At 44.6% G+C, this 24,797-nt stretch overlaps 1 protein-coding gene across 1 annotated transcript in view; it reads left to right on the forward strand.

The window, feature by feature from the left end:
- Positions 1-24,797, forward strand: part of KIF5B (kinesin family member 5B) — a 252,723-nt gene that overhangs the window by 192,738 nt on the left and 35,188 nt on the right. Inside the window, 5 exon segments of the mRNA XM_030199142.1 lie at positions 557-618; positions 716-825; positions 16,170-16,271; positions 17,142-17,202; positions 17,295-17,366. Coding sequence (XP_030055002.1) covers positions 557-618; positions 716-825; positions 16,170-16,271; positions 17,142-17,202; positions 17,295-17,366 — 407 coding nt within the window.

Raw genomic sequence — 24,797 nt, forward strand, 5'->3', positions numbered from 1 at the left:
ATTTTATGGTCAAGGTGTTGACTTGCACTTTGAGGAAGAGAGCACAGTTGACTTGAACGCCTATGAGTTTAATAGTAGGAGAGAGATCAAAGTCCACTTGGTTGACTGTAATTGACTTTATGTGATCTATAGAGAATTACGCTCTCAATGTGTGCTGTTACCTTGTTTCACTTGTTGTTAAAAGGTGGAACATAACATAGTAACATAGAAATCTCAGAATTATTACTAAAGGGTCATTCTTGGTGGACAAGGGCATATGTATTACTCTGGTATGCTCTGTGGGGTGGGAGAATGTAAAGGGAAAAAAACATGATTGAATGAAAACGGTTGCTCCCATTGTAAAGCAGAGTACATGCCAGTGCTTTAAGGCTCAGTGATCAGGCCCTTTATCATATATATGGTAGTTTGCATATTGTATATAGAAATGAATATTTGTTTTTACTGTTTAATATTATTTCCACAATTATGAGGCACTTTGTGGAACACAGTATTTAAATATAATGCCTGTGAAATGCAAACCTTCCACTCAGATTGTTTTGTTTTTCTCCCATTCTAGAGAAAGTCCATGAAATGGAGAAGGAGCATTTGAATAAAGTGCAAACAGCAAATGAAGTCAAGGTGAGCCCTCTTGTTTGTTTTCAGTTTCAGCTTAGAGAACACACTTATTTTATTTATATATTAATTTCAAGAAAATCAACATGTTTGTATTCCACAGCATGCTGTAGAGCAACAAATTCAAAGTCACCGTGAGGTCCACCAAAAACAAATTAGCAATTTGCGAGATGAGATCGATGCCAAGGAGAAAGTTATTACTGATCTGCAAGAGTAAGTTCATTCTTATTTAAAATTTGGATATCAGAGTTTTGTTTTGTTGAAAAGTTATTTAGCCACTGTGTTTTTTCACTCTAGAGCCTTTTCTGTGAATTCACTTGATCTGATTTTGAGCAAATCACTCTAAATGTAGAAGTAATAGAGCAAATTAGTAAACTTTAGAGTAACAAGTCACTAACACTGGATGGTTTTCATCTCAGAGTTCTGAAAAAGCTCAGGCATGAAATTGCTAACCTGTTGCTAGTAATCTGTAACTTTTTAAAGATGGCCGCAGTATCTGAGGACCCCAGTTTTCAAAAGACGCTTAAGAGTGATCCAGATAACTATCATTGAGTCTAACATTGGTGCTGGGCAAAATGGTAGAAGTTATTCTAAAAAACAAAATTTTTGCAAGATAGATAGACTTGGCTTAACTGGAATCAATCAGCATAGGTTTTGCAGAGACAAGTCTTGCCATACAAATTTATTAATGTTTTTGAAGGTTTAAACGTGTGGATAAAAGTGAGCTAATTGATATAATTGGATTTTCAGAAGGCATTTGACTTAGAAGTACTTCATGAAAGACTCCTCTGGAAATTAAAAAGTCTTGGGCTTGGAGTTCTTTGCCAGAGAATGAATAGAGTACTGTGGATTCAGAGTGAAGAACAAAACTCAGAATATCATTTTACCTCTGTGTGTCCATTGTGCAACCACACTTTGTATGCCATTCTGGTTGCCCCAACTCAAAAAATATAGAGCAAAATTAGAAAAGATTCAGAGAAAGATGACAATAATGATACAGAGGGAAGGACCACTTTTCTTATGAAGGAAGAATAAACACATTAGGGCTTTTCAGCTTCAAAAAGAGATGACTGAGCAGGTATGTGAGCGGGATGGAATGATTAAATAGGGAATGGTTATTGAACCTTTCCAATACTAAACAAGATTGAAAACAAATTATAGAGGGTTTTTTTTTTTTCATTCAGTGCTTGTCTAACCTGTGGAATGTATTTCTGAAGGATACATACAAGGTGACTAATATAACAGGGACGAAAAGAGGCTTGTTCAGGTTCATGGAGGATAAATCCATACAATATGATTAGCCAGGTAGACTTGAAAAATCCATGACTTATTCCTTGAAATGAGCCACGAGAAAGTTTGATCTGCTGTATAAAATCTGATAGGAAGTTGTGATTTGGACTGATCACTGCCAGAGACTGCTGGGCTCAATAGAATTTGGTCTGATTCAGTGTAGTTTCTTATGTCCTTATGTACATATTCAAGACCTGTTTTGATTCTGTAGGCCTGTCATAAAACGATTGTGTCAGAGGTCTCAGTGTTTTGTCATAATTATCCCTCACACCTTCACTTTCTAAACTTGGTTTTGAAGTTAGGACTACAGTACACCCAAATTAGACAATACTAAAAATGTGTTGATAGAAGGGCAGTATAGTGCTGTGTCTGGGCCTTTAAACTTATTCACTTAAATATTTTGTCATCAAATGCTGAGCCTACTATGCAGTATTACGCAACTGAAACTGAGGCGATTGAAGTCAGTCTCTAAATGCACTGTACAATTTCATAAATTATCAACCAAAAGGATTCTCTGAAGAAAGCAAGTATTTTACTCTTCTTTCTATTTCTATATGTCCCCATGCCTGAAAGTAACATATGCATAATTGTCTGACAAGCAACTGCTATAAAAACATAGATTGGTCTTGACGGATTGTTTAGAAGCTTTCCAGAAAGGCTCTTAAGCATGTATCGAAGTTTCCCACCTTCTACTGGAGCATTGCTCTATTATTTTCTTTTTTTGTCAGAGAGCATCCCACTGGATCACTCCAGCTTCTATTGTGTTCCATAATTTATTTTTCACTTGCTGTTACTCATGCATGAATATTTTCTAGTTGGATTTTAATTCTGTTTGTTTTTTGATGACACAGAGTAGCTTAGTATGAGATTTGCAACTTCTGCTCCATTGATCAGTGTTCACCATTGCTGGGTTGACAGTTGCTCTTTTTCTTCAAAGTTTCTTCTACTTCATCTGTTTATTGTTCTGTGGCAGAGAAATCATCATCAGCTTCTGGAGTTACCTCTAAGTAGTCATAGAAAATATCCCATGCTGAATAGAGGGCTTAGTGCGTAGGTAAAGGCTACAATATTTCTTCTTGCAGTTTCTGCACAGAGATGTTGCTGAGCACAGTTAGTGCCTGACAGAATAGGCTCATGTCCAGCCATCTCAAGCAAGTTGAATTTGGAGTTGGCCTTTGAAGCCCAAGGTGTTGAAGTTCCAGGGATCCAGCCAAAGATGAGGCCTTGCCATCAACCCAGCAAAGCCATTTGCAGCTGCTTTGATACCTCAGTTTTAAGAAAGACCCTAGACAAGCAACAGGTCTCCTTTCCTCCTCTTGGGCCATCATAAAGGAGGTGACAGGGCATGTGCTGAACTTTGTTAGGTTCTTGATATACTGCCTTTCACAACAAATCAAAGTGGTTTACAAATAGTACAAGCCAAAGAGAGAACAGAATTCCATAAAATGATAGGAAAACCTATTGAGGTAGAAGGATGACATGAAGAGAGGCTAGCAGAAAATGTAGCTGAAGAGAGTATAGATTAAGAGGAAAGGGGCTGAGGGGTGCTATCTGAAGGGGTAACTAGTATACCAAAAAGCCTGAGACTGCCAAACTAAAAAGGTGAGCTTTTAGTAAGGCCTTAAACTTCTTATGATTGCTCAGATTGGAGGGAAACAGGGAGTGAGTTCCATAAATGAGGGTTGGTACAGAAGAATACAGAGTGTCTGGTTGATTCAAGGTGGAGGGAGGGATAGTAAGATGGTGTTCAGCAGAAGAGTGTAAGGATTGAGCTGGAACATAAGGGGATATTAAAGAGGACAGGTACCACGGGAATACTGTGTGAAGAACCTTATGAGTTAAGGTCAGAATCTTGTGTTGTAGTCTAGCTTAGAAGCTACTATGAAGTAGAGTAGTGTGGCACAGGCAGAATCATGGAAGTCTCTACAAACAGAGCGTTTATAATGCAGCACGAGGAAACTGGATCAGATTACAGAACCAATATGTGAATGGAAAGACATTTGAGTGTCTAGAGTGCTTCCTAATATTTGAATGAGTTCAGCAGGGTTAAGGGGGACCCATATAAAATTGGGGTAGCTGCTAACCTGAGTGGGCTACTTGTTATCTAGGATGAGACAGATTTTGTAGGATGAGACAGATTTTGAGGGGTTAAGTAGTAAGTGATAGAAAGTCAACTAGTTATCAATAGAATTGAGACAAAACTGTAAAATGGACAGGTTAGGGATATAAGGATCATGAACTGAATCCAGTAGTATATCATCTGTTTAGAAATAAGAGTAATGGAATGCTTCTGAATCAAGGAAGCAAGGGGGTTGAGAAAAATACTGAAGAGTTAGGGGCAAGAACTGATCCTTCCGGAAACAGGAAATGAGGGTGGGACCAGAGGCAGTGCTCAGACACATGCGAAGGCAGTCTGAAGCGCCGCTCGCTTTCACTGTGGACGCCGCACCTCAAGGTGCGATTCTTTGAGGCCGTTGGTTGGTTGCCTTGTGCTGCTGTCTTACCGTTTCTTTGCCTCTGATACGTCCCTCATGCTGGTGATGTCGCGTTCCTTTGCATGGCAACTCTGCAGTGTTCCCTTCCCTCTCACTGTTCCGCCCTTGAAGTCATCACGTTTTGATGCGAGGGCGGGACAGAGAGACATGGTGACAGACTTACGAACCCTACGGAACCCTTCACTTCAGTCTGCCACGGAGTCATCTTCAGAAAGTTGGAGGTGCAAATTGTTATAGTAGATTATGTATTTTGACGCACATTGGATATTTTGATTTTGTGATTTGGGAATCATCCAGTGAAGCCCATGCAATAAGCATTTTCGCTCAGAAAAACTTTGTTACAACCACACATGCAAGTGAGGATGTAGTAATGGCAGTTAGCGTATCTGGGTATAAAAAAAGGTTTGGACAAGTTCCTGGAGGAAAAGATAATACATAGTCTGTTATTGAGGTGGACATGGGGGAAGCCACTGCTTGCCCTAGGATAGTAGCATGGAATGTTGTTACTAATTACATTTCTGCCAGGTACTTGTGACCTGGATTGGCCACTGCTGGAAGCAGGATATTGGGCGGGATGGAGCATTGGTGTGACCCAGTATGGCTATTCTTATGTTCTTATGTTTCCACAGTGCATCATCACTGAAGACTTCTTCAGTCTTTGTTTTTTTACAGAGCCAATAAGATGTACCTGCTCTCCTTTATCATTCTCCTGAAAACATTTTTCTTTTTGTAATGGTTATGTGCATGGTGGATGCCTGGAATTCCCTCCAGCAGGAGGTTGTGAAGATGAAAACGGTGACAGAATTCAAGAATGTGTGGTATAAACACAGAGGATCACTATATAGAAAAAGGATGGAATTCAATTAAATCAAAACTTAAATGATCTCGTAATTGGAGTGAGCTGACGACAGCTTCAGAGGTTGGGAAATAAGACCAATGCTGGGCAGACTTCTATGGTCTGGGTCCTGTAAATGGCAAAAACAGATAAGGATTAAGGCTGTACTGGACTTCGACAGGAACTCCAGTAGTTGGGAAGTAGGACTGGTGCTGGGCAGACTTCTGTGCCCCCAAATTGGCAGGGAGAGTTAGAGATTAAGAAAACCAGTATTTAATCATAAACAAGTGAAATTTGTGTAGAGTGCCAGATTCAACACCAGTCACCTTGTTGGGCAGACTGGATGGACCATGTGGTCTTTATCTGCTGATATTTACTATGTTGCTGTATAATGAGCTTATGTGCAGTGGTCTCAATCTCCTCAACATTAGTGGAGCCGTGCCACCCTCTAAGTAGCTGAAACTAAGCCATCAATACATCTCAATGACTCCGGATGATGTGACCTTACCTACTGCATCCTCTTGTTGATGTTGATATAGGCAATCTTTATAGAGGAGCTCAGCAGGAAAATCGGCAAGAGGCTTTCTTGAATCCTTGCTTGACTAGATGCCTTGGCTTTGATGTTAATGTTGATGGATAGAATCCTGCAGCTGGTCCTGGAGACACGTGCTCTCTTGGAGGTGATTCATTAACACCAATATCTTGAAGGACCTTGGAGTCGCTATCGGCTACATTGGTGTTCATTTCCACTACATAGAGGGAGGAAACTTTCCTAGGATACAGGTGTACATTGAAGTCTTAGATGACTTAGTTCCAGTGCTGCCACCTCTGAGGTGCTGATGTCTAGTTAGGCACAGATTCAAAACCTCCCGTTTGGAATTCTTTTCTGGGTCTGAATTAGTTAAAAGAAAGCTTTGCTGGCTTACCCTTGGATCCTTCTCCTCCACATGAAAGAAGAAAGTATTCCCCAAAGGGTGTCTTCTTGCTGGGCTTTATTGGAGAAATGGCTGATGGCATTCTAATGTTGGGTGTTATTAGGAAGGGTATGGAGTCCAGGTGTGCGGATGTTATAATGCCGTTGTATCGCTCCATGGTGCGACCGCACCTGGAGTATTGTGTTCAGTACTGGTCTCCGTATCTCAAAAAAGATATAGTAGAATTGGAAAAGGTACAGCGAAGGGCGACGAAAATGATAGTGGGGATGGGACGACTTTCCTATGAAGAGAGGCTGAGAAGGCTAGGGCTTTTCAGCTTGGAGAAGAGACGGCTGAGGGGAGATATGATAGAAGTGTATAAAATAATGAGTGGAATGGATCGGGTGGATGTGAAGCGACTGTTCACGCTATCCAAAAATACTAGGACTAGAGGGCATGAGTTGAAGCTACAGTGTGGTAAATTTAAAACGAATCGGAGAAAATTTTTCTTCACCCAACGTGTAATTAGACTCTGGAATTCGTTGCCGGAGAACGTGGTACGGGCGGTTAGCTTGACGGAGTTTAAAAAGGGGTTAGATAGATTCCTAAAGGACAAGTCCATAGACCGCTATTAAATGGACTTGGAAAAATTCCGCATTTTTAGGTATAACTTGTCTGGAATGTTTTTACGTTTGGGGAGCGTGCCAGGTGCCCTTGACCTGGATTGGCCACTGTCGGTGACAGGATGCTGGGCTAGATGGACCTTTGGTCTTTCCCAGTATGGCACTACTTATGTACTTATGTACTTATGTACATTGAAAATGGAGGAGGAACCCAGGGTATAAATGATTGATATTCTCCAATTCTTTGCCTCCTCCTCCTCAAAAAGGTGTGACTATGCTCAGTCACAGAATCCTTAGGAATGTGTAGATAAGTATATGGGAAATGCTTCACTTTGGGAATCTAGCCAATAACAAAATGGGCCCTATTTTGGAGTCCAGAAGGCTGCTAAATTCAAGAAAATGCATTTCACCATAGTCAAGTCAAAACCATTATGAAAGAGAGCCAGGAGTTCCAAGTCGCACTCTTCGGAGCTTTGGTATCATTCTCCATAGATTTTTTTTACCAGCTCTTCATCATGAACAATATATTGAAACACTCTTTCTAAGGTTAAGGAATAAATGGACTCTGTCCTCAGGACAAGTCTGCTTAACTCTGGTCACTAGTTCACAAGGGGTAGCAATGTGAAGAGCACGTAATTAGGTCAGCCTTTGATGCTTTTGAAAGCATTGAGAGTTTCTGTTGTGGATATTGGGGCCTGCAGATGATTCATAGCTGTTTGCCTCAAATCTCCATTATGATGTGCAGGAAAGGTTTGCTGATTTACCCTAAATGGAGATAAAGAAGGAAGCAGTTTCTTTCATTGAGGAGCACTGCAAAACACTCTTCTCCACCTCTGATTCAACTTCCTCTTTCAGGAGGTATGTGTGTGGGGGGCAAAAGAAAGTCATATTTTCAAAGGCATAGGTTTCCTCCTCATCCTTGTCCAAGCAGGGAACCCCCAAACCACAATCTGCTCCTCATCCAGACCCAGGTCAGGGATTTGGCTGCCTCCAAGAGAACATAGCCAAGGTTTCAGTATCTGTGCCAGACAACATTCCAGTACGAAGGAGGCTAAGGTTTTAGGTAAACAATTAACCCCTTATACTACTACTACTACTTAACATTTCTAAAGCGCTACTAGGGTTACGCAGCGCTGTACAGTTTAACAAAGAAGGAAGCCTGTACCCACATAGAGATTTATTCCAGCTACCGAAAATATCTCAGGTTTATTATAGGGAACTACCAGTATCGCATCTTACCATTTGGTCTTGTGTCAGCTCCACATGTGTGTTTCATATTCTTAGCAATCCAGATCCACATAACCATAGTGATGCTAAAGTCACTAGGATTTGCCTTAAATTCCACAGTCACATTTAAGCCCATCATCTCAATTGGAATTCATTGGAGCTCTTTTAGATACGCTTAGGCAAAAGCTTTTTTTTTTTTTTCCCGTAAGAAAGAAGCACTATCTTTGGTGTCTGTGGTTCAGGATATTGTACCGAGTCAGCAGACATCAGCATGGTGTACGTTGAGGTTGCTGGACTACATAGTCTTGACAGTACATACAACTCCATTGGCATGTCTCAGAATGAAACAGGACCAGTGGGCCTTATCTCAGTGGATTCAAGCTAATCAATCATGAAATTTAGTCTGGTTAACCAAACATTTCAGAGACTCTCTGCTCTAGTGGAATGATCATTCTCCGAGGACAAGCAGGCTGCTTGTTCTCACTGATGGGTGACGTCCATGGCAGCCCCCTCCAACCGGAAACTTTACTAGCAAAGGCCTTTGCTAGTCCTCACGTGCCGATGCGTACCACACATGCGCGGCCGTCTTCCCGCCCGAACCGGCTCGTGTTCGTCCGTCTTCTTTTGTCCGCGCTCGGGACGGTCGTGTTTTACTGCCGTTTCGTGCCTCTCAAGTTGACCCTCGCGCGTCTTCGCGATTTTCGCAAAAAAAAAAATAGAGACCTATCGGTCTTTACCCCTTTTCCCGTATTTCTAGCTTTTTCCCGAGCAAGTTTCCTTTCGCTTTCGGGATCGGCCTATTTGGCCTCGATTCGGGTTTTTCTCCCTTATTTTTGGTACCCTTCGTCATCATCGCGAATTTTGATTTCGCCGGCGTGATTTTTCCGCCCATGTCATCGTTGTCTTCCAGCGGCTTCAAGAAGTGCACCCAGTGCACCCGGGTAATCTCGCTCACTGATAGGCACACTTCGTGTCTTCAGTGTCTGGGAGCTGGGCACCGCCCGCAGGCCTGCAGTCTTTTTGTGCTCTTTTAAAAAAGAGGACTCAGGTAGCGAGATTGGCCCAGTGGAACGTATTGTTCTCGGGCTCTTCAACGACAACAGCACGGGCATCGAGTGCATCGACGTCGACAGCATCGAAGTCTTCGACCTCGGCATCGACTGCATCGAGGCCCCTACCTTCGCCATCGTCGGTACCGAGGTATCGAAAGGCTGCGTCGACATCGGTGGTACCGGGACCTCCGCTGTTGCTGATGTCGTCGGACGGTGGTGCTTCGTCTGGAGTGCAGGTGAGGGCTGTCCATTCCCCTGCTGGTGGCGGTGAGCCTTCGGGTGGGTCTCCCCCTACCCTGAGGGCTCCTGCGGTACAGCCCCCCCGAGATCGACCTCCTTCGGCCTCGGCCCCGAGGAAGTGACGGCTGGATTCTACGTCCTCCTCGTCGGTACCGGGAAGCTCCGGTGACATGCTTCGCTTGAAGAAATCTAAGAAGCATCGTCACCGGTCTCCTTCCCGTCTTGGTACCGAGAGCTCTGGGTCGCCGAGGCAGTCGGCACCCAGTAGGCATCGGCACTGGGAGGACCGCTCACCTTCTGTTCAGGAGGTGTCGATGCGCTCCCCCTTGGACAGCCTGGAACAGCCTCCACGCCCGGAACAGACTCTGACATTGACACCTGCATCGGCTTCTCAGTCTTCCTCCACAGCCGCTCTGCACGAGAGTCTCCGGGCCGTTCTTCCAGAGATTCTGGGAGAGCTGTTGCGCCCTTCCCCTCCGGTACCGGGGGTGCTTGCGCCTCCGGTACTGTCGAGTGAGGCGCCGGCTGGCCCCTTGTCCGAGGTGAGGTCTCCGATACCGGTACCGCTTGCGGTACCGGCTACGGCCGCCTCCCAGGCAGACTCCCCGACGACGTCGGCGGAGGGAGCTTCGCCGGTGCTGGCGAGGGAGTCCACCTCTCGACGCTCCTACCGTGGCCGTGTTTCCACGGAGTCGAGTCGGGCACGGCTTCAGACGCAGGGTCGTGAACTTGTGTCTGACACCGATGGTGAGGCCTCGTGGGAGGAGGAGGAGGACATCAGATATTTCTCTGACGAGGAGTCTGATGGCCTTCCTTCTGATCCCACTCCCTCCCCTGAAAGGCAGCTTTCTCCTCCCGAGAGTCTGTCTTTCGCGGCCTTTGTCCGGGAGATGTCTACGGCCATCCCCTTCCCGGTGGTTGTGGAGACGAGCCCAGGGCTGAAATGTTTGAGCTCTTGGACTATCCTTCTCCACCTAAGGAAGCGTCCACAGTACCCATGCATCATGTCCTAAAAAAAGACATTGCTGGCGAACTGGACCAAGCCATTAACTAATCCCCACATTCCCAAGAAGATCGAATCCATGGGGACCCAGAGCTGATGCGCACTCAGTTGCCTCACGACTCTGGTGTGGTGGATCTGGCCCTAAAGAAGGCTAAGAGTTCTAGAGAGCATGCTTCGGCGCACCCGGGCAAAGACTCTAGAACCTTAGACTCCTTTGGGAGGAAGGCCTATCGTTCCTCTATGCTCGTGGCCAAGATTCAGTCCTACCAGCTCTACACGAGCGTCCATATGCGGAACAATGTGCGGCAGTTGGCGGGCTTGGTGGATAAGCTCCCTCCTGAGCAAGCCAAGCCGTTTCAGGAGGTGGTCAGGCAGCTGAAGGCGTGCAGAAAATTCCTGGCCAGAGGGGGGTATATGATACCTTTGATGTTGCGTCCAGGGCCGCTGCTCAAGTTGTGGTGATGCGCAGACTCTCATGGCTGCGTGCCTCCGACCTGGAGAATAGGATCCAGCAGCGGATTGCGGACTCCCCTTGCCAAGCAGACAACATTTTTGGAGAGAAAGTCGAACAGGTGGTAGAACAGCTCCACCAGCGGGATAACGCTTTCAACAAATTCTCCCGCCGGCAGCCTTCAGCATCTACCTCCTCAGGTAGACGTTTTTATGGGGAAAGGAGGACTGTTCCCTACTCTTCTGGTAAGCGTAGGTACAATCCTCCCTCTCGACAGCCTGCGGCCCAGGCTAAGCCCCAGCGCGCTCGCTCTCGTCAGCAGCGTGCGCCTCAGCAAGGCCCCTCGGCTCCCCAGCAAAAGCAGGGGGCGAGCTTTTGACTGGCTCCAGCAGAGCATAGCCGACATCAACGTGTCCGTGCCGGGCGATCTGCCGGTCGGGGGGAGGTTGAAAGTTTTTCACCAAAGGTGGCCTCTTGTAACCTCCGACCGTTGGGTTCTTCAAATAGTCCGGCAAGGATACACCCTCAATTTGGCCTCGAAGCCTCCAAATTGCCCACCGGGAGCTCAGTCCTACAGCTTCCAGCACAAGCAGGTACTTGCAGAGGAACTCTCCGCCCTTCTCAGCGCCAATGCGGTCGAGCCCGTGCCATCCGGGCAAGAAGGGCTGGGATTCTATTCCAGGTACTTCCTTGTGGAAAAGAAAACAGGGGGGATGCGTCCCATCCTAGACCTAAGGGCCCTGAACAAATATCTGGTCAAAGAAAAGTTCAGGATGCTTTCCCTGGGCACCCTTCTTCCCATGATTCAGGAAAACGACTGGCAATGCTCTCCGGACTTGAAGGACGCCTACACACACATCCCGATATTGCCAGCTCACAGGCAGTATCTACGATTTCAGCTGGGCACACGTCACTTCCAGTACTGTGTGCTACCCTTTGGGCTCGCCTCTGCGCCCAGGGTGTTCACGAAGTGTCTGGCTGTAGTAGCAGCAGCGCTTCGCAGGCTGGGAGTGCATGTGTTCCCTTATCTCGACGATTGGCTGGTGAACACATCCGAGGCAGGAGCTCTACAGTCCATGCAGATGACTATTCGACTCCTGGAGCTACTGGGGTTTGTGATAAATTATCCAAAGTCCCATCTTCTCCCAGTACAGAGACTTGAATTCATAGGAGCTCTGCTAGATTCTCGGACGGCTCGTGCCTATCTTCCGGAGACAAGGGCCAACAATCTGTTGTCCCTCGTCTCCCGGGTACAAGCGTCCCAGCAGATCACAGCTCGGCAGATGTTGAGATTGCTTGGCCACATGGCCTCCACAGTTCATGTAACTCCCATGGCTCGTCTTCACATGCGATCTGCTTAATGGACCCTAGCTTCCAAGTGGTTTCAAGCTGCTGGGGATCTAGAAGACGTGATCCACCTGTCCACGAGTTTTCTCAAATCCCTGTATTGGTGGACGATTTGGTCCAATTTGACTCTGGGACGCCCTTTCCAAATTCCTCAGCCACAAAAAGTGCTGACTACGGATGCGTCTCTCCTGGGGTGGGGAGCTCATGTCGATGGGCTCCACACCCAGGGAAGCTGGTCCCTCCAGGAACAAGGTCTACAGATCAATCTCCTGGAGTTACGAGCGGTCTGGAACGCTCTGAAGGCTTTCAGAGATCGGCTGTCCCACCAAATTATCCAAATTCAGACAGACAACCAGGTTGCCATGTATTACATCAACAAGCAGGGGGGCACCGGATCTCGCCCCCTGTGTCAGGAAGCCGTCAGCATGTGGCTGTGGGCTCGCCGTCACGGCATGTTGCTCCAAGCCACATATCTGGCAGGCGTAAACAACAGTCTGGCCGACAGGTTGAGCAGGATTATGCAACCTCACGAGTGGTCGCTCAACTCCAGAGTAGTGCGCCGGATCTTCCAGGTGTGGGGCACCCCCTGGTAGCTCTCTTTGCATCTCGAGCCAACCACAAGGTCCCTCAGTTCTGTTCCAGACTTCAGGCCCACGGCCGACTGGCATCGGATGCCTTCCTCCTGGATTGGGGGGGGAAGGCCTGCTGTATGCTTATCCTCCCATACCTCTGGTGGGGAAGACTTTGTTGAAACTCAAGCAAGACCGAGGCACCATGATTCTGATTGCTCCTTTTTGGCCGCGTCAGATCTGGTTCCCTCTTCTTCTGGAGTTGTCTTCCGAAGAACTGTGGAGATTGGAGTGTTTTCCGACCCTCATCACCCAGAACGAAGGGGCGCTTCTGCATCCCAACCTCCGGTCTCTGGCTCTCACGGCCTGGATGTTGAGAGCGTAGACTTTGCCTCTTTGGGTCTGTCGGAGGGTGTCTCCCGTGTCTTGCTTGCTTCCAGAAAAGATTCCACTAAGAGGAGTTACTTCTTTTTATGGAGGAGGTTTGCCGTCTGGTGTGACAGCAAAGCCTTAGATCCTCGCTCCTGTCCTACACAGACCCTGCTTGAATACCTTCTGCACTTGTCTGAGTCTGGTCTCAAGACCAACTCTGTAAGGGTTCACCTTAGCGCAATCAGTGCATACCATTACCATGTGGAAGGTAAGCCGATCTCAGGACAGCCTTTAGTTGTTCGCTTCATGAGAGGTTTGCTTTTGTCAAAGCCCCCTGTCAAGCCTCCTACAGTGTCATGGGATCTCAGTGTCGTTCTCACCCAGCTGATGAAACCTCCTTTTGAGCCACTGTATTCTTGCCATCTGAAGTACTTGACCTGGAAGGTCATTTTCTTGGTGGCAGTAACTTCAGCTCGTAGAGTCAGTGAGCTTCAAGCACTAGTAGCTCATGCTCCTTATACCAAATTTCATCATAATAGAGTAGTCCTCCGCAGTCACCCTACGTTCTTGCCAAAGGTGGTGTCGGAGTTCCATCTGAACCAGTCAATTGTCTTGCCAACATTCTTTCCCAGTCCTCATTCCTGCCCTGCTGAACGTCAGCTGCACACATTGGACTGCAAAAGAGCATTGGCCTTCTATCTGGAGCGGACACAGCCCAACAGACAGTCCGCCCAATTGTTTGTTTCTTTTGATCCCAACAGGAGAGGAGTGGCTGTGGGGAAACGCACCATATCCAATTGGCTAGCAGATTGCATTTCCTTCACTTACGCCCAGGCTGGGCTGGCTCTGGAGGGTCATGTCACGGCTCACAATGTTAGAGCCATGGCAGCGTCAGTGGCCCACTTGAAGTCAGGCAATATTGAAGAGATCTGCAAAGCTGCGACGTGGTCATCTGTCCACACATTCACATCTCATTACTGCCTGCAGCAGAATAACCGACGCGACAGTCGGTTCGGGCAGTCAGTGCTTCAGAATCTGTTCGGGGTTTAGAATCCAACTCCACCCCCCTAGGCCCATGTTTATTCTGTTCCAGGCTACACTCTCAGTTAGTTGGATAAATTGTTAGGTCAATCTCAGTTATGTCCTCGCCGTTGCGAGGCCCAATTGACCATGTTTTTTGTTTTGAATGAGCCTGGGGGCTAGGGATACCCCATCAGTGAGAACAAGCAGCCTGCTTGTCCTCGGAGAAAGCGAATGCTACATACCTGTAGAAGGTATTCTCCGAGGACAGCAGGCTGATTGTTCTCACATACCCGCCCGCCTCCCCTTTGGATTTGTGTCTTCCCTTGTCTTTGTCTTGCTACATATGGGACTGATGAACACGAGCCGGTTCGGGCGGGAAGACGGCCGCGCATGCGCGGTGCGCATCGGCGCGCGAGGACTAGCAAAGGCCTTTGCTATTAAAGTTTCCGGTTGGAGGGGGCTGCCGTGGATGTCACCCATCAGTGAGAACAATCAGCCTGCTGTCCTCAGAGAATACCTTCTACAGGTATCTAGCATTCGCTGTCCAATCTAGCAAGGGGTATTCTTTATCAGATTCCTCCTCTGCAAATTATTTTTACCATAGATATGTCCAAACTGAGCTGGGGAGCCCTTGTAGATGATTTTCATACTTGGGGCCTTTGGTCTGCTTAGGAGAAACTTCATCAGATAAATCTCCTGATTTTTCTGTTTGTAAAACAAAATCTTTGCTAAAGAAGTTATCTAAATCTAGCTGTCTGTTGGATATCTATTCATCATACTTAATGGTAGCTGTGCCACCTCAGTTGGTGACATGGCTTATGTTCATGTTAAATGATTTTTTTACAAAAGGAAATTTTTCCGTCTTTGTTGGGTGACATCATTTTAACCCGCCTGCAAATTATCGACCAGTGACCAGCATCTCTTTACTGGCAAAGTTGTTGGAATCTTATGTGGCATAATTGCTGTTGGATGTTTTGGTCAATTCTGATTGTTTTAGATTCCCTACAGTTTGGGTTTTGTCCATTTCATTTAACAGAGGCCGTTTTACTAACCACCTCGTAAGTAAAATCATTGTTTGCTCAAGGGAAGACTGTGATATTATTACAGTTCGGCCTTACTGCAGCTTTCGACACAGTAGATCATAACATTTTGTTATACACGTTGTCTCTTAGGCCTTGCAGGTAATGTCTTAACTTGGATAAAGAAGTTTTTGATTCACAGACTTTATCAAATTAAAATGAAAAATTCATTTTCTTCCTATTGGCAACCACCTTGTGGAGTCCTTCAGGGATCTCCACTCTCTCCAACATTGTTTAATATTTACATGACTTTATTCTGTTCTGGTTTTATTACATTTGGTGCAAATTTTTTTTTCTTATGCAAATATGTTTCTGTTATTGCATGTTGAGAAAAATATTTCCTCTATTCTGCCTAATATTACATCATGTATTGAGAGAATTGAGAAATTAAGTAAGTTTTGTCTTATCTTTGTTAAGTCGGTTAGATACACTTCCTGTTTCTAAAATATTACTGGATAACGAACTGCTGCTTTCAATTGTATTTTGATTGCTCTTAACCTTTATAGAATTTACTTAAAATAATTATGTTCCAAGCTAATGACTTTAAGTGCATGAAATAGTGCTTATCTGTCCGGACTAATGATGCAACTCTGAGCTGTATGCACACAGAACTGGACTCCACTCAACTAGGGGTGGAATGACAAGGATCTGGGTAATAAGGGTCATGGGCCCCTCATCATCTATCAAAAGTGATTAAACTAAATAGAATCTAGAGGAGAGTGGACTCCTTACCTGGTGCAGGGCCTTGGGCACTGCCCTATTCTCCCAGTGGTCAGTCCATTACTGCACTCAACCTATGTGTGCAGCACCCCAACCCATACGTGCACCTCACTATACACTATCCTACCCACATCCCAGTACACAACCCTGACCTGTGGGCAAGTAACAAGTTGTGCATTCATGCATGCATGAGCCTGCAAACACACCCAATCATGGAGGCTCAGCAGACTTGTCAGGTGTGGAAATAGGGATCTGTAAAACCTCGGGGGATTTCTAGAGTGCAAGCTAGTTCACTTATTTTCCTTTTATCATTTAAGCCAAAATCAAAAGATGATGCTTGAACAGGAACGTCTCAGGGTTGAACATGAGAAGTTGAAAGGCACAGATCAGGAAAAAAGCAGAAAACTGCATGAACTCACGTGAGTAGTCTGTTTTCACTGAGTCTTAGTAGCAAGGGACGAATCCATTCATTTTAGGTTTTATGGTTTTGCAACTTCTGGTAAGAAGATCATACCAGTTTGTGGATTGAACTTATGAGTAGCATATTTTTAAGCAGAACACACAAGATTATTTAATCAGCATGAAAGCAGATAGCTTTACTATTTCACAGATGTTGAAGCATTTGTTTATTTTGTATATCCTGCACATAAACAAGTTGGCCAGACAAAATTAAGCTACCACCAATGAGGTGGCACTTGAGGCATTCTAGAGTCACAGCTTAAGTTCAGCTAGATAGTACTGAATATCAGCACTGTTTGGCTAACTTTATTCATACAGAGGGCACCAATTTTATGAGCATTCTCTGGTATCAGATCATTATTCTTCAGGTAGATTGTTTCTACTTAGTTAATTTTCTAAAATCATTAAGATAGAATATTAATTATTGTGGTTGTTAATATATTACTAACATCACATCATTTTAAGTATTATCTGTCTGTCTGTGCCAAAACATCCATAATCTGCCAGTGAGTTTTCCAACAGGGTTTTCTAGTGCAGTGGTTCCCAAACCTGGTCCTGGAGGCACCACAGCCAGTCAGGTTTTCAGGATATCCACAATAAATATTCATATGAGAGATCTGCATGCACTGTCTCCACTTCATGCAAATCTCTCTGATGATTATTCATTGTGGATATCCCAAAAACCTGACTGGCTGGGGTGCCTCCGGGATCAGGTTTGGGAGCTACTGCTCTAGTGAATGAAACCCACCCACATGAGTGAAAAGATTTTAATTTGGTGAGAATGTGTATTAAACAAATTGTGCTAAATATAACTTCCTCTTAAACTGTAGCATTATGCAGGATAGAAGAGAACAAGCAAGGCAGGATCTGAAGGGTTTGGAAGAAACTGTGGTAAGTATGTCATTGAAATGTATTTTAAATAAACATTTTAAAGCTTAGTAAGAAAATGTAAGGCCAAGTATGTGTCTCTTTGTTTGTTTTAGGCAAAAGAACTTCAAACACTGCATAATCTCAGGAAACTCTTCGTTCAAGATTTGGCTACTAGAGTTAAAAAGGTATAATATTAACCTCTACTAGAGAAAGTGCAAGTAGTTTAACTTAAATAGCTAGATTGAAAGAAGACTAGATGTTCATAAAATCTAACCACTACCTTATGGCTTAAAAAGTTTGTCTTTATACTGAACAGGTGGGAAAGTATTCCTTTCTGACCTTCAGATATGTTGACAAACATATGTCTCTGGATACATTTTTTCTCTAGAACATAACAATATCATAACTATCAATTATTTTTCTCTGAAAACTTGTTTACTTTTCATATCAGTTTGTAGTTTGTATCTATCACAGTCTCCATTTATATAAAATTCCAGATTTGTATAATTTATAGCTTACTTTCTGAAAGGAAAAAGGCTTAGAAGATGCTGTGTGTGTGTGTGTGGGGTCTCATAATGTTTATTTGTAATCTTCTTAAGAGTGAAGGAGTAGCCTAGTGGTTAGAGCAGTGGGTTGAGAACCTAGGAAGGCAGGGTCAGATCTCTCTGACATTTCCTGTGACCGAGTAAATCACTTAACCCTCCATTCCTTAGCGCCTGGGAATACCAGTATGAAGAAGTGGGATTGTGTTCCCTTTCCTAGCAGGAGATGGAGAGCTGAAACTTCCAGTGCCATCACCTTATACCTGGTGCTCTGCAAGCCCTGTGGGAACGGGGAAATACCTACTGTACCTGAATGTAACTCACCATGAACTATTACTGAAAAGGCATGAGCTAATTTAACATTAAGGAAAAGGCAGGCTAGAAATAATAAATGGTTCTCCATTTACTCCAAATTTGCAGAACATTGGGGAGGGGTGTAACAGAAGATTCTAACAGGTGGGTTTTGTTTAATCCATATAGACATTCACAAATGTGCATATGCATGTGCCTTCCAGAATGTCCTGGAAAGTAGACTGCATGGAACTTCTTATTTAAGTACAGAATCATTTCATCTGAAGATGGTAAAAAGTGTTTCTCCTTAGTTTTAGAAGATGCCCCTTTTGTTGCTTCTGGGTTAAAACTATATCTTTTGAGATACGTGTATTTGTATGCATAAATAAATCCCCTACCATCGAGCCCAACAGGATGCTGGGCTCGATGGACCTTTGGTCTTTCCCAGTATGGCAATACTTAAGTACTTATATATCATTGTCTTTCTGAAGAAAGTAACCTGAGTTTGGATAGTTTTTAGTATCTGTCAGTCTTTGGGCTTAGTGGTTCAGTTTTGTACTTTATAACATTTGGTTGTTTTTAAGGGTTGATATCCCAAATCTCATCATTCAATCAAATATGAGTGTTTGTAGGGTTAGGATGCTTCTACTGACCCTACAAACACTCATATAATTAATATACTTAAGCAGTTTTTGTCTCTTTTTTTAGTATGCACCATCCCATTCATAGCATATTACAGCTATCTTTTTTCAAGTTGCTTTACCTTATGTGAAACCTCTGTCCACCTCTGCGTGTCTTGGCTAAAGTAGTGTGATTGTCATGTTAGTTCACTTGAATTTTAAAAATTAAAGGCTAACAAAAAAAAACATTAAGTAATACCTTTTCTCTGAGGACAAGCAGGCCAGTTGTATTCTCATATCTGGGTGATGTCATCTGACGGAACCCGGTGTGGATGCTGACCAGTGAGATTAATATAGAACTTTCTAGCATATCCCCACCGCACATGCACTGGTGCCTTCCCATCAAGGTCCCTCTGTCTTTGTTTTTACGCGGAGCAGGGACGACGCACCATCGTGTTTTCCTCTCAGTGCATATTTTTCTCTAAATTGCAGTGTCTTCTCGTGTGGGTATTTTTGTCCCTGTTGTGGTTATATTCCCTTCCTCTTTATTTTATTTTGTTTCTCTTCAATTTTTGTAATGTTTTTAGCTCTTAAAATTTTCTTTTTTGTGAGTTGTTAGTCCCGTTTAGGCCAGTTCACCGACCTCAGTTCACCTTGGGCCTGACTGTGAGCCTAACTCTTGTTCTTTCTGTTTACAAATGCAGTTGAGGACACAGAGGGCATGGCAGGTCCAGCAGGAGAGACATTTTCGCTCCTTGAAGACCGATACATAGACATCAGCACTGGAAGCATCGACCTTGATGGCTGCTAAGACTTCAGCTACCACTGGTAGTTAACCAGCATCGGGAAACATACTGATACCATCCAAACCCTGTCTCAGCAACCTCCAATTGCAACATCTTCCTCTCAGAGCTTTTTGAGTGGGCTTAGGCGCCAAGCCTACTACTCTCAAAGGTGTAGGTTTCCGTTGGCGCCTCGCTCTGCCCAGAACCCCCAGGCCCCTCATTCTCAGCCTCACCAATCTCGACCTCAGAAGTCACAACCAGCTTCCCAGTCAAAACAAGGTACAAGCTTTTGACTGGCTCCAGGAGAGCATAGCCGCACTCAAAGTAACGACCTACCAGTAGGGGAAAGGCTAAATTTTTTCCACTACAGCTGGCCCCTTGTAACCTCCGACTGGTGGGTTCTTCAAATAGTCCATCTCGGTTGCATCCTGCATTGGCATCAAAGTCCATCAAAATGCCCACTGAGAGCATCATTCATCAAGCTCTTGGCACAAGCAGATACTGTAGAGGAAATCTCTGCCCTTCTACAGGCCAATGTGGTCGAACCCGTACCACCAGGAGAAGAAGGGACTCTTCCAGGTATTTTCTTGTGCCCAAAAAGACCGGGGGGGGGGGGGGTGGACTTTGTTCCGTCCTAGACCTAAGTTCCCTGAAAAAATTCCTGGTCAAAAAAAAGTTTAGGATGATTTCCCTGGGCACCCTTTTCCCCATGATTCAGGAAAAAGATTGGCTATGCTCTCTGGACTTAAAGAATGCCTATACCCAATTTTGATACTTCCCAGTCACAGGAAGTATCTCAGATTCTGAACAGGCAAACACCACTACCAGTATCGCATTCTGCCATTTAACCTTACATCAGCTCCCAGGGTATTCACCAAGTGTCTAGCAGTAGTTGCAGCATATTTGTGCAGACTGGGAGTATATGTGTTTCCCCATCTGGACAACTGGCTGGTCAAGAGCACATCGCAGGAGGGAATGACGGAGTCAATGCGCCTAACTATTTGGTGTCGGCGTTACTAGGGTTTGTCATAAACTATCCCAAGTCCCACCTTCTCCCGGTCCAGTGATTGGAGTATATAGGAGCCCTGCTCGATACTTTGCATGGTCGCAGGTCTGAAGCAGCAAACAGGTCACAGCTTGGCAGATGTTGAGATTGATAGGCCACATAGCTTCAAGAGTGCATGTTACTCCCTTGGCACTTCTCCATTTGAGAGAGGCTCAGTGGACCCTAGCTTCCCAGTGGTCTCAGGTAGCTAGAAATCTAGCAAATGTAATCCAGATTCCACCAGAGTTGACTCATTCCCTTCTATGATGGACAGTTCGAATGAATTTGACTGTGGGACTACCATTCTAAATTCCACCTCCTCAGATGATTGTAACATCTAATGCATCCAGCCTGGGATGAGGAGCTCATGTGAATGGGCTTCACACCCAAGGAACTTGGTTTGCTTAGGAAACAGATCTCCATATCAACCTCTTTGAACTGAGGGCCATTTGGAATGCTCTAAATGCTTTCAGAGATTGGCTACAGAACCAAATTATTCTCATTTATACAGACAACCAGGTTTCAATGTTCTATGTGAACAAGTTGGGGGGAGGGTACAGGATCCTACCTCGTATCATGGAGTAGTGGGGATGTGGCAGTGGGCCCTCCACGAAATGGTCCTCCGAGCCACATACCTACCAGAAAAGGATAACTTCCTGGCGGACAGATGGAGCAGGGTTTTGCAACCACACAAGTGGTCTCTCAACATGGTTGTAGCCCGCAAGATCTTCTGAGAGTGAGGCACCCCCTTGGTGGATCTTTTTGCCACTTATCTCAACATCAAAGACCCCCAGTTCTGTTCCAGGCTCAGGTCACACAGCAGACTAGTGTCAGATGCCTTTCTCCTACATTGGGAGAAGGGACTTCAATATGTGTATCCTCTAATACCTCTCAGAGAAGACTTTGAAACTCGAGCAACACCAGGGAACTATGATCCTAATCGCTCCTCACTGGCCAAGGCAGATCTGGTTTCCTCCTTTCCTGGAATTGTCCTCTGAAGATCTTTGGAGAGTGAAATATTCGCCAACCCTCATCATGCAGAACAAGGAAGCCCTTCTGCATCCCAACCTCCAATCCCTGGCCCTCATGGCTTGGGTGTTGAGAGTGTAAAATTTGAATCTGTAGATTTTGCTGTAGGGTGTGTCTCGCATCTTGCTATCTTCCAGGAAAGACTCCATTAAAAGTTTAGTTATTTTTATTATATGTTTTTATTTGTTGCAATTGTATCCCACATTTTCCCACCTATTTGCAGGCTCAATGTGGCTTACATAGTACCGTCAAGGTGTTTGCCCAGTCGGTTGATAGCAAATACAAGGTTGTATAGTGATTGAATGAGGTATATGTGGAGGGTCGGAAGGGATGAAGATTGTGTGTTGTCCAGTACGATCATTAGGCATGCTGTGTCTCAGGTGAAGAAGTTTACGTAGGGTCATTGGGGTAGGCCTTTTTGAAGAGGTTGGTTTTTAGTGATTTCCTGAGGTTCAGGTGGTCATGGATTGTTTTCACAGCTTTTGGGAGGCCATTCCATAGTTGTGCATTTATGTAGGAGAAGCCGGATGCATAAGTTGTTTTGTATTTCAGTCCTTTGCAGTTTGGGTAGTGTAGGTTTAGGTATGATCTTGACGATCCGACTCTGTTTCTTATTGGTAGATCTATAAGGTCTATCATGTATCCTGGGACTACGCCATATATAATTTTGTGGACTAAGGTGCAGATTTTGAAGATGATCCGTTCTTTGATTGGGAGCCAATGCAGCTTTTCTCAAAGGGGTTTGGCACTTTCGAAGCGTGTTTTGCTGAATATCAACCTGGCTGCTGTATTTTGGGCGTCAAGTTTTTTTTATGAGTTCTTTGCATCCTGCTTAGATTCCATTGCAATAATCTTCATGACTTAGGACCATTGATTGTATTAGGTTTCGAAAGGTTTCCCTTGGGAAGAAAGGTTTTAATCGTTTGAGCTTCCACATTGAATAGAATATTTTCTTTATTACAGAGTTTACTTGGCTCTAGAGAGTAAGGTTGTGGTCGAGTGTGACACCGAGTATTTTCAAGCTGTCTGAGGTAGGTAGGGTGTGTCCTGGAGTATTTATGGTTGTGGGTTTGTACTTGTTATGTTGAGAGGAGAGGATGAGGCAGTGTGTTTTTTCAGTGTTCAGTTTCAGTTGGAATGAGTTTGCCCAGGAGTCCATGATGTTCAGGCCATCATTAATTTTATTGGTTATTTCTGTCAAATCATGTCTGAAGGGGATGTAGATTGTAACATCATCTGCGTAAATGAACGGGTTGAGGCCTCGATTGGATAAGGACTGTGCCAGTGGAATCATCATCATGTTGAAGAGTATTGGTGATAATGGTGATCCTTGAGGTACTTCTCAGACTGCTTTCCACGGTGGTGATATGTTTGAGTTTGATATTACTTGATACGTTCTGGTGGTTAGAAAACCTTCAGTCCAATTAAGTACATTTCCTTCAATCCCGAAGTGGCCAAGTAGTCTTTGAGGCATATTTTCAAAGCACTTTGGGAGGCTAAGTTCCATAGGTTTCTATGGAACTTTGGGAGGCTAAGTGCTTTGAAAATGAGCCTTTTAGTAGTATGTTGTGGTTTACCATGTCGAATGTGCTCGACATGTCGAACTGAAGGAGGAGTATGCTTTTACCTATGGCTATCTCCTGCTTGAATTTGGCCAGGAGGGTGACTAGGACAGTTTCGGTACTATGGTGGGAGCGGAATCCTGATTGTGAATTATGTAATATTGAGAAGTTGTCCAGGTATTCCGTAAGCTGTTTAGTCACCAAACTCTCCATCATTTTTACTACTAGTGGGATAGACACAACTGGGCGGTAGTTGGTGAGATCGTTTGTGCTTTTCTTGGCTTCTTTTGGTGTTGGGGTGAGTAGGATATTGCCATATTCCTCATGGAAGAGACCTTGTTGTAAAATGAAGTTTAGGTGAGATGTGAGGTCTGCTATGAAGCAGTTGGAGGCAGATTTTAGTAGATGACTGGGACATGTATCCAGTTTGCAGTGGGTCTTGGCGAACCTGTGAGTCGCTTGTGTAACTGATTTGGTGTTGAGGAGATTAAATGTTGCCCAGATACGGTAATACTTACTACTACTACTACTTATCATTTCTATAGCACTACTAGACGTACGCAGCGCTGTACACTTGAACATGAAGAGACAGTCCCTGCTCGACAGAGCTTACAATCTAATTAGGACAGACAAACAGGACAAACAAGAGATACGGGAATATTAAGGTGAGGATGATAAAATAAGGGTTCTGAACAAGTGAATAAGGGTTAGGAGTTAAAAGCAGCATCAAAAAGGTGGGCTTTTAGATTAGATTTGAAGACGGCCAGAGGTGGAGCTTGACGTACCGGCTCAGGAAGTCTATTCCAGGCATATGGTGCAGCAAGATAAAAGGAACGGAGTCTGGAGTTAGCGGTGGAGGAGAAGGGTGCAGATAAGAGAGATTTACCCAGTGAACGGAGTTCCTGGGGAGGAATGTAGGGAGAGATGAGAGTGGAGAGGTACTGAGGAGCTGCAGAGTGAATGCACTTATAGGGTCAATATGAGGAGTTTGAACTGTATTCGGAAACAGATAGGAAGCCAGTGAAGTGACTTGAGGAGAGGGTTAATATGAGCATAACAACCCTGGCGGAATATTAGTTGTGCAGCAGAATTTTGAACAGACTGAAGAGGAGAGAGATGGCTAAGTGGGAGACCTGTGAGAAGCAAGTTGCAATAGTCTAAGCGAGAGGTGATAAGAGCGTGGATGAGGGTTCTGGTGGTGTGCTCAGAAAGGAAAGGGTGAATTTTGGTGATATTATAGAGAGAGAAACTACAGGTTTTAGCAGTCTGTTGAATATGTGCAGAGAAGGAGAGGGAGGAATCGAAGATGGCCCCAAGATTACGAGCTGATGAGACAGGAAGGATGAGAGTGTTATCCACAGAAATAGAGAATGGGGGAGAGGTCAACTGGGTATCCATTGGAGGTTAGGTCCAGATCGTTGAAGTTTTCGATGTCGGTGTTGTGATGAGGAAGTGTGCTGCGTAATTTTATTATTTTTTCGTTGAAGTAGTTAGCAAATTTGTCTGTGGGTGGGATGTCTGTGTTGGTTGTGGTGATAGGGGTGGTGTCTAGTAACTTATTTACGAGTTGGAATAGTTTCTTCATATCTTTGTAATCCGGTCCTAGTTTGGTTTTGTAGTAGGACATTTTGGTTTGTTTTATTGCATATTTTTATTTTCTATGTATATGTTTCCATGCGTTGAATGTATGTTCATCTTTTATTTAAGTGGAGGAGGTTTATACTTTAAATTTAGACTTACTA

The sequence above is a fragment of the Microcaecilia unicolor genome, chromosome 1, assembly GCF_901765095.1.
Source record: "Microcaecilia unicolor chromosome 1, aMicUni1.1, whole genome shotgun sequence".
NCBI lineage: Eukaryota > Metazoa > Chordata > Amphibia > Gymnophiona > Siphonopidae > Microcaecilia > Microcaecilia unicolor.